At 37.7% G+C, this 15,366-nt stretch overlaps 1 protein-coding gene across 17 annotated transcripts in view; it reads right to left on the bottom strand.

Moving 5' to 3' along the window:
- Positions 1-15,366, bottom strand: part of caska (calcium/calmodulin-dependent serine protein kinase a) — a 198,879-nt gene that overhangs the window by 71,643 nt on the left and 111,870 nt on the right. For 12 of the 17 annotated variants that reach the window (XM_030125752.1, XM_030125754.1, XM_030125743.1 and 9 more), the window contains exons 6-12: positions 14,021-14,123; positions 9,316-9,491; positions 8,947-9,069; positions 4,141-4,224; positions 3,868-3,967; positions 2,000-2,017; positions 1,708-1,829 (exon numbers count right to left, since the gene is read on the bottom strand). In XM_030125752.1, coding sequence (XP_029981612.1) covers positions 1,708-1,829; positions 2,000-2,017; positions 3,868-3,967; positions 4,141-4,224; positions 8,947-9,069; positions 9,316-9,491; positions 14,021-14,123 — 726 coding nt within the window. The remainder of the gene's footprint in view (positions 1-1,707; positions 1,830-1,999; positions 2,018-3,867; positions 3,968-4,140; positions 4,225-8,946; positions 9,070-9,315; positions 9,492-14,020; positions 14,124-15,366) is intronic. The other 5 variants (XM_030125745.1, XM_030125751.1, XM_030125757.1 and 2 more) reach the window with 1 other exon arrangement.

The following is a 15,366-nucleotide window of genomic DNA, read 5'->3' as shown; positions in this document are numbered from 1 at the left end:
CAGGGGGGCGGGGTCACAGATTGATTTAATATATAGATATATTAATATTATACTATAGTTAACCCTTTAACAACGACAATTTCTCCAGCACTGCATTTTGTGCATTCAAATCCTACTGTATAATGCACGTTTCAGCCCCGCCCCGTGTCTGTCTCATCTTTGTCCATCCGTCCAATCGATGTTGCAAGACGGGACACGGGAAGGCGTCTGGGTGCAATGCCGCTGTTGCACCACCGGAGGGCGTTTTAGCCACAGGTACAATGCCGCTAGTTACTACAACTCATGAACTGTTTACACTATCCAAAAAATTCAAACGGCAACGGAAAGCTGAGATCCTAAGCTTTCCGACACTATATAGACTTTACAGCAGCGTGGGACTCTATTACAAGTAGAAAGGAACTGTTTCAGAGACTTTCACACAGGCTAAAAAACGCCATAATATGGATACTGAATGTTCAAGACCAAAAAGCATGTTTGAGCAGATATAAAGTAGTTGAAAGTTCATTTCTGCAATCTCAGAAAGTTTCGTTATGGACATTTACAGTTGTTTCTGTTAAAAAAATATGCTAAAACCTTCAAGTCTGTTTTTTTCTGTTTTACTAAAACACACTGTTCTAAGCATTTATTATTTATAATAATAATAATTAGTGGCCAAATATTGAAAGTTAAGTTCTTCCTGAAAACAAAGGTCCAAAAGAACTGGGAAAAAGACATTTTCTGATACTTTTATTGCAAAGACAACATGAAGACACCTAGGTGGCCTGTTTTAAAAGGGTCGATTTATGAGCATTATCTGTGCATTGACATATATTTTTATGTCACATTTGCTTGTTTATATAGTACACAATTGTCCTGTTCATACATTAGGCTTTGTCAGTGCGGAGGAGGAACAAAAACATGACCAAATACTCTTATGCGTGGCTACAAAGGCATTAAAATGAGCTATAAACTGAGATACTGCCTATAAATTCTTAATAGGGAGTTAAAGTAAACTGTTGCCAAAGTTAAAGTAACATTGTGAATACTTGATGCATCACAGATTAAGCAGCCGTCATGAGAGTTTGGCTTTCTTTGCTCTCTCCTACAGATCTCAGCCTCTCACAGACACATTCATTTAAAATGCATTAGTGAATTTCCAATAGAACATTGCATCATGGGTTGCTTATAGCATTAATGTTGCTAAACCAGCTATTCCATGTATTCTTTCGCGGTAAGTGTTCGATTAATCGATTTCAACTCGCAGGTGTTTATGTAATGTGTACTTTGGTACCACTAGGACATCATAAAAGCAGTATAAACACCACAAAGTAACACAGATCCCAGATGATGAGCTCAGAGTCATTGTCAGAGTGTGCGCAGTGTTATGTTATGGAAACCTTGCATGTACTTGTTACAGGTTCATAGTGTCACACCTCTCCTCTGTTGTTGATGTTAACATGTTAAATTGTCTTGCACTTCAACTTTGATAAACAGGCTAACAACAGCTTGTATAGTTTTGGCTTAAAACTGAGGATACGGGGCCAAAATTAACAATATCATACATGGCCATTCTGCCAAAAATATAATTGAGACATTATTTTTGTGTATATCATCCAGTTTTTTGTGTTCAGAGAAAAGCCAAAGTTACTTAACACCATCCTGAGATTATAAATGAACAGGCCGGCTCTTTTTCCAGGACTATTACTGATGTCTGTGTTTGATACTTACATCAAGCAGTGTGTGTAGATGCTGGTCTTGGAAAACACTGTGGAGGAAATCTAGATCCTTTTCACTGCAGTCTGTCAAAGCATGGATCTCCTCTAAACTGTCCAAGACCTGAGACACAGCCCCTACGACACACAAAGTCACATTCATTTCAGTCCCTTTGACTGTGAAATACATCAGCTTTATGTATCTTATAAAAGCTACCAAAATGAAAACTCTTCACTGTAGCACACACACACAAACGGTAGATGCATCACATCGCACCACTACACACAAAGACCCATGGGATACCTACGTTCTGCTGCCAGTAGTCCTAGCAGGTGGGAAGCATTAACAGAAACAGACAAATAAATACACAGATTGACATATTAAAACTGCAAGAACAGAGGTGTTAAAATCAACTCCGGTATTCGTGGCTTGAGTGGGAGGTTGGATTAAAAGTACAGATACTGTTGAGCACTTAGATACAAACAGAATTGTGCTCTTACATAATTCAGTTAACACACGGCAACTTTTTGTAATATCAATACATCTGAAAAAATACTTCCTGTGAAGGCTTTAACAGCTTTATCTGATGTTCATTATGCAAAGCAACAAATAAGCATGTGTGAAGATCGGGTTTTCTAATCTCTGTGTTTCCTGTTTATATAGTTACACACACAAAAAAAGGATATCTTAACAAATTTAACCCTGTAAAGCCTGAACCCTTAAATAATTGACAGAAAATTCCAGTTCTTTGAAACTGGAGCCTTTATTGGTCCTTCTGAACAACCCCCCAAAAATTTTTTTTCAAGTATCTATTTCCATGTGTGAGTTTCAATTTTGTATCATATTTGATACATCGGGTCTCAATGCCCAAATATTATTATTTTTGAACAAACAAAAACATAATATAACAAAAACATGCCTGACAAATTGGTAATTCCTTTTCAAAATTGGCAAAGTTCTGCCTCCTTCCACATTAATGACAGTCTTGTAGTGTCACTGGAAAGGCCTCTGGTGAACGAATTCCTCCCCCTGGTGGATTATCTGTGTATTGCATGTATCTAATTGTATACATCAGGTTTTTCAAGAAAAAAATATCACACTGATCATGTAGAGGGCTTCAAAACTCATGTATCAAATATGATATGTTAGGCGTTATAGGCATAAATCTTCATTTAACCCTTTCATGTTCTCTTGTATATTCATGGATTCTGTTGTTTTAATTTCACATCAGCTAACACATTGGGTGCTCATGCATCATCCCATACACTGCAATTCATACCATTACGGTAACTTTGCTGTTCTTGATAAAACTTATCTGCAGCGACATGTTTGAGTGTAAATCAATTGCTTGTTATTGTTACTAGACTAATTAACAACAAAAACTTTTTTTTGGCATATTATCTCCATGAAGTGGGTAATGACTAGTATTAGAGTATGTTAAAATGTGAGAAAACATCAGATTTGCAGCATTAAATTTTTTTTTTTATTTCATAGTTTTCACACAGTATATCAGTAAATGCATGTTTCTTTGCTTCAAAAATTTAATTAAATGCATGTTGTCCAGCTGAGCAGACATTTTTGCAACTCCATGAAAAATAGGTACGCCAAAAAAAATTTCAATTGCATTGTTTTTTTAATGCCTAAAGAAGAATAAAAACACAGAAAAAAATCTTGATTAAGGTTGTCATAATTCATGCATGAAAGGGTTAATAACCATTTTGATGACCTAAAGCACCATTTTCATGTTTTTGTGTAAAATATGTGTACTAGTGTGGACAGGATTGTGCATATGTGGTTAAAAAACATTCTAAAAGCACATAATTGATAAACAGATTAGACTGAAACTGAGATATGCATGTGACTGTGAAGACAGATAAAATCATTAAAAAGCTGGTAACGTGTTGGGCAATAACAGCCTTTAAAAGCTGATGTTAGCTTCCTGTGCTAAATGCTAATGGATGTGTCTGGATATGCGCTGTGATATTGTCTGGAGGAATAACAGTGTCCTAAATGTATAATTTATGTATGTTATATAGGAGACAGTTACAGCTGGAGGTAATAACAGGCTGACAGAGAAAACAGAAGTGCAGAGACACTACAGGAAGGAAACCTGAGTGAGGAAGCATGACAGATATGTAACAAATGTGAGATATGAGAATGTTTCGTTTGGTGTACCTGAGGAAGTGGGGTCATCAGAGAAGTCATGGAGCTCCTCAGGGGGGTCTCCATAAAAGGAATTAAACTTATGACTGGACACTGCAGCCAGCACAGCTCCCTGAAACGACACAAGAGCACCGGCAGCGGCGGGCAAGACAAACATCAACATCTGCCAAAAAATATCTCCTCATCAGACACATATTAGCGATGCCGCAGCACATCTCGACTTTACAAAATGAGATAATGCGAGCGTGTTATCGCGCAAGCCGATGCCTGTGTACTGATACGAACCTTGAGCTTCCTTCTGGCGTTGAACTTTCTCAGTTGCTCCACAGTCTCTGGCAGGTGGATTTTGTAGGCATACCGGTCCCTTTCCTTAGAAAACAAATTAAGCACAAATAAATGTCTTACACCAGCAGAATACTGTCAAAATAAAGTCCATTCAACTCAACTGTGCATGTGGGATGACCCTTAAAAGTGTGGGGGAATTTTCAGCTCCGATTTAGGGGCTTTCGTCAGTTATTTATTATTTTCCAGTTATGCTTTTGTTGTTTTTTGTTTTTATTACAGACTGTTGTTAACCTATATGTAAACAAAAAAAAAAAAAAAACAGACCAAAAAATGTAATAGATTAGTTTATATAGAAGAAACTAAATTCACACATTTTTCTCAAGTTATCAATGTACAGTCATGTAAAAAATTATTAGACCATCAAAAGTCATCAAAAACAGTGGTTTTGCAATCAAGTATTAACTCCTGTGTGTATCATGTGACTAAAACAGACAGAAAGGAAAACATGGAATGCCTAAAAGCACTGTTTTTGGCAGTACAATGCCATAGATATTGATGTAAGAACTGAAGTGACTTAGGTTATTATCAAGAAAACATGGAAAATGACCAGCTGTGAAATTAAACTCGTATGAGCTATTTTTGTCATCATTATAGTTGTCCAAACAAATGTACCTTTAGTTGTACTAGGCATTAAAATGAACAAGAACTTCAAGAAAACAAGGGTGGTCTAATAATTTTTTCTGCTACTGTATTTAGGAAACAGCTGTAATAAGCAAAATAATGCACAGATGGTGATTATTTTGCGAGAACAGCTGGCTTTATTGTAAATAAACAGCATCCTAAATCACTGTGTCGTACAATGATGTATAGTATTGTTAAGATCAACATTATTACACTGAAGCTGACAGAAATACAACAAGTACTGCAATTTCAATTTAGAGGAAATCTGTTTTTTTCAGACTGCTGTGTGTTGCATTATTACACCTCTGTGCCATTAGCCAGAGAAAGGCTGCTCTGAGGTTTTATAACATGACAGTGGTGCAGAAAGCACCGCCTGTTAAGACTACTGCTGTATGTAAACATAGAAATACAGTTGTGACTCCTAGGTTGAAACGATACAGTTGGTGTTAAGTAAATAAAATTCTGTACGAACATGAATTAAAGTACTAAGCCTGAACAGATAGAGTAGGAGTGGTATGATGCTGCTTGTAAAGTGACTAAACCAGACATCAAATTATGAAGAGTCATTTCTGGTCGAGCATGTAGCATTTAAGCCGAACACGTTCCTTCAAATGTGATGATCTGAGTGATGTGTCAGGCGGCCCCCAGACAAACCGCCGGTCCCCCAGATGAACTGTCAAAAAGTCCGTCGAGTTCGCCGCCATCACAGTCCGCAAAAGACGACAGAGTAAAAGCTTTTGCTGACAGTATAAGATGAGCAGGGACACCGCTGGGCCACCACTCACTGTCATTGTTTTCCTGTGCGCCACCAAACCAAGCAGAAAGTGACTGATGATTATCTGATGGCTTTAGGATACGTGACTTGGCATAAAGTTTCACAAAAGTCAAAACTTTGGATACACGTCTTAGATGCCTCCCATACTTCGTAAATATTTAATGAGATAATAAACCTACATGGAGAGTTGCATGGATATGTGTCTTTGATTCCTGTGGACGGTAGGGCTGCACGATATTGGCAAAAATTGCGATATGGGTGTACAGTAGAGCTGCACAGTATCTCGTTTGAGCATCTGCATCGCGATGTATGTGTGCGCAATAGTCACATCGCAGGTCCTGTGATGTGGGAGGCAAATGAATTCAATGTGTTCTCATCTAATTTCAACCTGGGTACCTGACAAACACTTCACACAGTGATCCACCAATCACAATCCTTCTTAATCAGTTTGCTGAAGCAGACCACGCCCCTGCACATGGAGTGAGTCACTGGTAACAACATAGAAAAATAAGCAACGAACAAGAGAAAATCACCAAAAATGAAGACTTGGTGCCAAAAAGAAAAGCAACGTCAGTTATCTGGAATTATTTCGGCTCCAAGAAGGATGATAATAAAACACGTTTTGTGTTGACAGTGTCTTGCACCTGTCGACACAACAAGAGGAAACGCAACTAAATTGTTTGACTATTTATGTTGGTGCCACACAGCTGTTATATCCTCCTGAGTATTTTCTTATATCGCAGGGTTAAAAAAAAAATCACAATGTCAGTTTTTTCTAATATCATACAGCCCTAGTGTACAGCACTGCGATAATAATATTGTGATATTTCTCATTTACCTAAAGAAATACCAATTTAATCTAAGAAAAATGTTCCTTAACAATGTTAAAATGAGCCAATTGTTTGTATGCTGACTCAATTATTTACAATTTAAGACAAAACACTGTACTAGTACAACCAAATACACAATTCTGTCCAAGAACCTAGTGATGCTGATACCACAGACCTTCAGACACAAATATAGTCAAATATTTTGTCATTTCATTCACATATAACCATGTGTAAATGACATGGATGTATTTCATAATAACAAAAGTGCCAGAGTACCACCATGTAAGAGCTTTAGCAAAACACCAATCCATTGCTTACCTATTTTGGTAAATACTGCAGATAAAAATAAAATCTTTAAATATAATTGTTCAGGCCTTGCCCAAAGTTGTGCTCTGAAAATATTCACATCTTTTCAACATTAATAACATGTAAACTTGCATTCAACCAGCAGCAGTAGCATTACTTCAGTTTTTTTGCACAAAAAACTAGCATGTTAGAGTGATAGAGAAAACCACTCTGGTACCCCAAGGTGTGTAAAACGGAAAGTTAATGAAAAAAAAAAAATGTATTGCATGTCTTTGCCATATGAATATTGCACACTATTATCACAATAATGATATTTTCTTGATAAATTGTGCAGCCCTAGTGGACAGTACAATTGAAATGGGTTAAAGTGAAAGGAAACCCTAACCCTGTTCAGACCTGCAGTTTGGATATTGAGCAAGTCAGCTTTGTCATTTTTCTGTGTAAATGCATCAGCAATGAAGAAATCATCAGAGGAGCAAATAATGACTGAAAGGATGTTTCGCTGCTGTTTCATCTTTGCTAGTTAACTTTAGAACAGTGGGAAACTGTGGGACGTCTTTATAACACTAACATGATGCCTCTGCTGTGCTTACACAGAGGACTTCAGCTGAGTAAGTCATCCTTTAATCCCTCCCAGGACATATTCAAGTGCACAGCGCTAACAGCATGTGGCCTCATGTGTCCCAGACCACCTCTGAATGTGGTTTAAGTGACTGGATCTCATGCCTGGCATTAGAGGTGGCCATTTCTGACTGCCGTACTTTCCGGACTATAAGCCACTACTTTTTTCTCACGCTTTGAACCCTGCAGCTTATACAGCGATGCGGCTCGAGTATAGATTTTTACGGGCTAACGGCCTCCAGGGGGTGATCTAGCAGGAAGTGCAAAAGCGAGACAGACAGGTGGAAGAGGTGATGCAAAGAGAAGAAGTTTTAAGCTTAACTTTTAACAATCATTTTGTGTGTCATGCACAAATCCTCATCATGGAAAACACATGAAAAAATGCATATGATACAGCTTTTAAGTTAAAAGCAATTGATCTGGCTGTCCAAGAAGGAAATAGAGCTGCTGCACAAAAGTGCCATTGAGAGTGACAACGAAAAAGAGACTGAGAAGGTGTGTGTGACGGAGCCTTTCTGAGGATGTTCAACTCCGACACTGAAGAAGACAACTTCAGTGGTTTCAGTGCGCAGGAGGAAGATGAAGATAGCAATCAATGACTTTTCTGGGTTGTTTAACCAGCCGTTCTACTGCTGTGTTACAGGCACTGTTTGGAATAAAGCAGTTAAGTTATGGAAATAAATATTTAAACGAGAAAAGCACTCGGAGAGCGCAGACCTCTGCCAAGGCAGATCAGTCCCCCCCTCTGATCACCACCAAAATGTAATCATTTGTTCCTTGTGCCAGTATCAACATTTCCTGAAATTTTCATCCAAATCCATCCATAACTTTTTGAGTTATCTTGCAGACGGACAGGCAGATGGACGGACGGACAGACAGACAGACCAACGCCGGCAAAAACATAACCTCCTTGGCAGAGGTAATAATCTTTCTGTTTACCATCTTTCTGTGTAAATATTTCATGTTACAATGTGGACACCTGCGGCTTATAGTCAGGTGCGGCCTATATGTATGTATAAATATTTTTTTCTTTTAAAATTTGGTGGGTGCAGCTTATACTCCGGTGCGGCTTATAGTCAGGTGGCTTATAGTCCAGGTATAGTCAAGTACAGTAGATCAAAGAAGACACATGTGAATACTAGGTCTGAATAGGGCCGAATGAACGCATTAAATCATATAGTGGCTAAAATGTTCTCGTACATCCTTAAAATTTTAGTCTGAAATATTATCATGAAATATTTGCAGAAAATTTTGGGGTTTCAAAAGATGTAGCTACATCAGACAAACACTAACAAATGCAAATAATGTTTTTGTTTATAGTTAACAAGAAAAAAAATAAAACTAAATTCTTGCCAGTTTCAACATGTCGTGTCACGGATGTGTTTCATTATCTTGCTGAAACATCCGGTTCTGACCTCGACGGAACAGAGCACATGCAGAAGGAAGCATGTGGGTTTGGAGGATGACACAACACTTGGCAGAGTTCACTGACTTAAGAGTGACTGTTGACACAATGTGTCACAAATGCATGGGTTCCACCGCTGGTAACTAAGTCAGAAAAAAGTAAGACATGATGTGAAGTTGGTGCTGTACCTTCAGCCAAGGGTGGTTCAGGGCCTCGTAGACGGTGATCCTCTCAGCGGGGTCCAGCATCAGCATGCGTCTCACCAGATCCTTGGCGCTCTCGGAGATGTGGCCCCATTGGCGTGGATTCATCTACGTATTCAAACACTTGTTTTAACAGAAAACCTAATATGTGACGTGTCTGATAAATTTGCAGTGGTGTTCTGTGCTAACATTGCTTAAAAATGAGCTTAATATAAGAAGACTAATTACTGCAAAAAAGAATTTAAAACAAAAGAAGGGAGGACATTCTTTGTGCCTCTGATGATGAATGAACGAATCCACACCTTTTAAGCCTTTTTAAATCTACGGCTTAGAAACTGTGAATAAATTCCTGACCTTGTATTTGCCTTTGCAGATGGCTTCAAAGAGCCGCTCCTTGGTGCCGTAGAAAGGCAGACACCCCGAGAGGAGGATGAAGAGGATGACTCCGCAGCCCCACACGTCCACAGGCTTTCCATAAGGCTCCCTCTTCACCACCTCTGGGGCCATGAAATGTGGAGTTCCCACCCGACCTGGGGTTACAAAGACAGAGTGGTGTGGGAGAGCAGCTTGTGAAGGGAGTTACTGAGCACAGTTAAAAGAGATGAATTCTAAATGTTCCATGCATGAAACAGGACCTGTTTTTAGATTTCCTGCTTTAAAACCTGAACCAGTTTTTCTTATTGTAGTGAAGTCTGCTTAACGCTTTTTTCGGCAAGTGACTATTTTTGGAAATTTCAGCATACGTTACAAGACAGTGACAGCAACAGTGAGGACAGTGAGGCAACTATCAGGTCCAATGTGGTCTCGAGGGTCTGTAAGGTCCACCTCTGCATGAACAGTGAGTGTACCTGCTTTGTTAGGTACCATGAAGTAATGGTACTAATGTAACACCTCATGTGGGTTTTTTTTTTTTTTGTATTTTTTTTATAGTTACTTGTATTTTTTTTTTTTTGTGCCACTTACACGTAAGGAACCAAATATGGTAACTTCACTGACCTTGACTTTCTACATAACAATAAAAAATGTTGAAAAATTTCACTAAAGTAATAAAGTCTTGTTATGTCCTCTAATAACACATTACGGTTGAAATTTTGGATTTCAGAGTATTTCTATGACTGAACTATAAAGGGTTAAGGTGTTTTCTGCAAGGGTCACTTTTCTACTATACATTATTACAGATACGATGATTCATTGATCACATGTCTATAGCATCCATTTTATCTTATGCTTATGTTTTAACTGTGTAATTTTGTAACTTTGTTTTGTACTTGCTGCTGCCCATCTTTGCCAGGACTCCCTTGAAAAAGAGGTTCTTAATCTCAATGACACTTTCCTGGTTAAATAAAATAAAAAATAATGTACATTTTCGGTGTAGTTGAACTATCCCTTATGTCCTTTCAGCACTAATGTATATATTTTCCCCCAGCATTTGTTTTACAGAATATATATGCACACATTTAACCACAATAAACATTCAGACAAACCTTTATTTCTGTCTGACAATATTTGAAATTTTTACTCTGAGAAGTTCAGCAACAATGACAAGTGAAGTAACAACCTTAAAGGGGTCATATTTTGCTAAACCCACTTTTATTAGTCTTTGGTACATTTATTGCACATTGAAATTTGCACATATAAGGTCAAGACTTCCGACGAACATTTCTCCGAGTACGACATAATTGTTTGTCAGCAGCAGCGGTTGTAGTCCATACTGAAAATATGTCCAAACTTTGAGCCGATTACCTAACATGTTCAGTTGTTGGTTGTATTAATGAACACAAGTAGCTGAATGGGACAGAAAACACGGTCAACAACCTGGAGGGGGTGGAGCCTGAAGTGGCTCATGTGCATTTAAAGGGCCAGTGCTCAAAACGACCTTTCTGGTGTCATTACTCAGAAATAGTGTTGAAGATGGACCTGTGGAGTTGAATTAATGAAGAATTCAGACCCAAGCACAGCATTTCCAGTTTACGTAGACCACAGGGAAATGTTTTAAAATGCATAATTCCATTTAAAAAAAAAAAAAAAAGTAAAATATTACTCCTTTAAATAACCTGAAAATGTTAGTTTATTTTTTTTAAGTGTATTGTTTATATTGTAAAGATTTAGCCACGACACTGGTACATATGTCTGTCTCTCAAATATGTGAGGTAGCTGTGATTGATTTTACTTACTTATACAACTACAAGACCTATATTTGATATTCATTACGCAAAGCAACAATAAGCATGTGTGACAACTGGGTTGTGACGCCATTGTTCTCTAATCTCTTATTCTTAAAAATAAAAATCTTCACTTAACATCCATTTTGGTGACCTTAAGTGCTTCATGTTTTTGTGTCAAATATGTGTATTAGTGTAGACAGGATTGTGCACATGTGGTAATAAAAACATTGTAAAAGCACAGATTTGATAAACAGATTAGACTGAATCTGAAATGTGCAATGTGTGAATGAATACAGATAAAATTGTTGTTAAAGTTGGTAGCGCTTCGGGTAATAACAGCCTTTAAAAGCAGATGTTATCTCTCTGTACTAAATGCTAATGGATGTGTGTGGATATGCGCTGTGATATTGTCTGTAGGAATGAGCTGTGATGTGTCAGACGGATCCTCTGTTGTGTCTCCTCCCAGGAAAGGAGGAGATTAGCAACAACATCCATCACACAGCTGCATTCTTACTTAATAAGGCAAACGTCACTGACCAGCCTTAGCAACATTTACATGTAAATAGAAGTAACATGTAGGCTAAACAGACACAGACAGTTAATCTATAACGTCAATCAGTATTCATGCAGGAAAAAAAGGCTTGTCTATCCTTTGTTTAGGCAGAAATTTCCAGTGAAATACGAGACAGAGCAAAGGGAATAAGTGTAAGTAAAACAAAAAAAAAGCTAGAAAGAAATAAATAAGTAAAAATCAGCAGTAGCTTTTCCACATACACAGTCAGGACAAGGTTTATATAAAGCACCCACATATTTTTTAACTGAATGAATGAATTAAACTAGAACTGAGCCCAACCTTCAGACTAAGACTTAGAACCATATATAGTCATGACTGTCTGAAAGATGACAAAATCTGTCATCAGTATTGATATGAATTTTGGAAATGTCTTTAATTAACCCTTTATCGGGCAAGTGACTATTATTGGTAATTTCAGCATATATCACAAGACAGTGACAGTGACAGTAATAGTGAGGCAACAATCTCAGGTCCAATGTGGTCTACAGGGTCTGTAAGGTCCACCTCTGCATGAACAGTGAGTGTAATGGCTTTGTTAGGTACCATAAAATAATTAGTGATGTCCCGATCTGGATTTTTTTGCTTCCGATCCGATTTTTTTTAGGACTAGTTTTGCCAATACCGATCTGATACCGATCCGATACAGACTTTTTACAATAAAATTTTGATTTAAATTTGAAATCATTTATAGGTTATGCTAGTATTTTACTTGAGATCACAACTGGGCTGAATGTGGAACCTGAACTAAAACATGTAAGACACCTTTGACTCTTAATAACTTCAGCATTATTTTTGCACTTTCCAAATTCATCCTGTGGGACAAATTAGAACCTTTGGCAGGCCGGTTTTTACCTGTGGACCGTATGTTTGCCACTGCTGTAGCAGGTCTATGGACAGTCCATCCAGGTATTATATGGGGGTGCGTTCTGCGCCGTACGTTAGTGATGCGTACATCAGCAGGTTCCTTGTGGGGCGGGTCAAGAAATTCCACAAAAGCCCCACCTTTTACTAATTCCTCTAAGCCTCCCGCTGTTGTGCAGCTAATTTTCCTTTCCCCTACCTTCGGAAACTTTAATTTGAGGGAGCAGGATGTGTGTTTACCCCTGCCCCAGAACCGGGTCTGGAGTAGCCAATATGGACCTGTAGATCAGATCGGGACATCCCTAAAAGTAATGGTACTAATGTAACAAATGATGTTCAAAGTGATACTATGTATATTGACAGGTGTCTGGGTCAGCACTTATGTTGTTCTATTGTTCTAACATATATGTTCCTTTCACCTTACATCACAGGTGCCAAACATGCGGCCCGGGGGCCAAATCCGGCCCACCAACGGGTCCAATCTGGCCTGCGGGATGAATTTGATGAAATGCAGAAATTACACTGAAGATATTAACAATCAGTGATGTCAAAATCATTTTAATTCAGGTTCCACATACAGTCCAATTAGATTTCAAATATTATTATAATAACCTATAAATAATGACAACCTCAATTTTTTTCTGTTTTTTTAGTATAAAAAAGTAAAATTACTTGAAAATATTTATAAAATGTGAAAAACCTGAACAAATATGAAGAAACGGAAATGTCGTAAGAAAAGTAAATGCAATTTTACTAATATTCTGCCTGTTACTCAGTGTTTTCTGCGATTGTAATGTACATCTGTACATGATAAACTGATAAACCGAGGCAGAATATTGTTAAAATTACACTTGTTTTTCTTAAGACAATTCAAGTTGTTCATGCTATTCAGATTTTTAAGGAAACTTTGTAGATGTAAACCTGATCATACTGTAACTTTACTTTTTTCACTGTTGTTATTTTACTGGTTCTTCACTTGAGATCAAATTGAGCTGAATGTGGCCCCTGAACTAAAATGAGTTTGACACCCCTGCCTTACATGTATTTTTTTCTATTTACTTCTTGTATTTTTATTTTTTTTTGCCACTTACATGTAAGGAAGCAAATATGGTAACTTCACTGACCTTGATTTTCTACATAATACACATTTTTTGAAAAATTTCTCAGAAGTAATAAAGTCTTGGTATGTCCTCCAGTAACACACTAAGGTTGAATTTCAGAGTATTTCTATGAGTGCCGAAAAAAGGGTTAATAACCCAGTACAATTATCATGCACACACCTCACTGCAAGATATATTAAGGATTTAAGAGAATTGTTTCCCATATCTACTATAAAGAGGAAACAACCCTTGTCAGTGGTTTTGTTCTGAGCTTTATAGTCCTGATATTACTGTCTGTTTCAGTTGGAGGCAGGTGAATTGGTAGATTTGATTTGTGTTCGTGGTGATTTATAGTTTACCTCCTGCAACCAGTCCTGACTCTCCGAGCTGGATGGCTACTCCGAAGCCGCCTAACTTTACCGGAGCCGAGTTCTCCTTGGACGCCAGCAGCACACAGTGAGGCTGAGAACGAGAAAAGAGAGGAGAGACTAATGATTTGTCTGTTAATTAAAGAGCAACACCTCCCACAAACAAGGAAACCCAAACACACCCAAACCATCGCCCACCACGGCCACACACACACCAAAAAAAAACACAACAGTGTAGGAGGATCATAAGAAGCAGCTGAGTGATATACTGCACATTTACAGCTTTAAGATAGGCCCGGATTTATTTTCTTCCCACGACTGATATGTTTAAATTTGTTGTGTTTGTTGTGTTTGTTGTGTGTTGTGTTGTGTTCTTATGCAAAACGCCTACTGCTAAAACGGAAATAAAAAAAAAAAAAAACGCAGAAGTAATTAACCACATGGAGGAGGGTAGAGGGTTTGGTTGCTTCAACTTTCTCAGAACAAACATTTCGACCTTGAACTTTCAGGTTTAATATAGTGTACAGTCACACTTTTTTTTCATATCCTCTTACATGTGCACAGAAATCCTCTTGTGCTTTATTTAACATATTTATACATACATGGAATTTCACAGGCAGTTACATATACATCTACTGTCAGCAGATGTGTACTTGTAATTTATAGATTGTTTAATACGCAGCAGCACTTGAATCGGGACATTTGTCTTCACATACATTTTTACTCTTAGAGGGGCTTATACTATTTGAACACAATTTTGCAAGCTTCACTTCTTCATTTTTAACTTTATGCGACATCCTCAATTTGTGTCATTGTATTCTATTACAAATATATCTGTGCTGTTTTCATAAAGTTGTGGCATAATTACTATAAATATCATCCCAAAAGTAACTAAACATAAACCAGACTTTATTTCCTCTGAACTTCGCTTTCTTATTATGAGGACGCTGCTATTCTGGGTGACTTTTTCCTCCTCTTTTTTATGCAAGTGAGTGACAAGTGTACATTTTTATTTGAGTGTGTTATATCAGACAAAGGAGTGCATTAAGGAAGGAAAGAAAAAAGAAAGTAGAGAGGAAAAAAAAGGACTTATCACCTACAAGATTCACAAAATGCAATGTACTTATATAAATGATATGGATATTGCCATATGTTTTAGCTGACTCTGAGCATCATGTGGGCTGTGTGTGCATGAATAATAACAATAGTGATCATAAAAACAATAACAATGTAATAAGGCCCCTGCCAGAAGAACACTGGTTAAAGACAAAACACAACTGTTCTCATCTGTAAATATTGTGTATATTGTGTGGGAGAGTGAGTGAGTGAGTGAATGC

The sequence above is a fragment of the Sphaeramia orbicularis genome, chromosome 21 (genome assembly GCF_902148855.1).
Source record: "Sphaeramia orbicularis chromosome 21, fSphaOr1.1, whole genome shotgun sequence".
Taxonomy (NCBI): Eukaryota; Metazoa; Chordata; class Actinopteri; order Kurtiformes; family Apogonidae; genus Sphaeramia; species Sphaeramia orbicularis.
The sequence above is the reverse complement of the archived record's forward strand: the minus strand, read 5'-3'. Positions and strand labels throughout refer to the sequence as shown.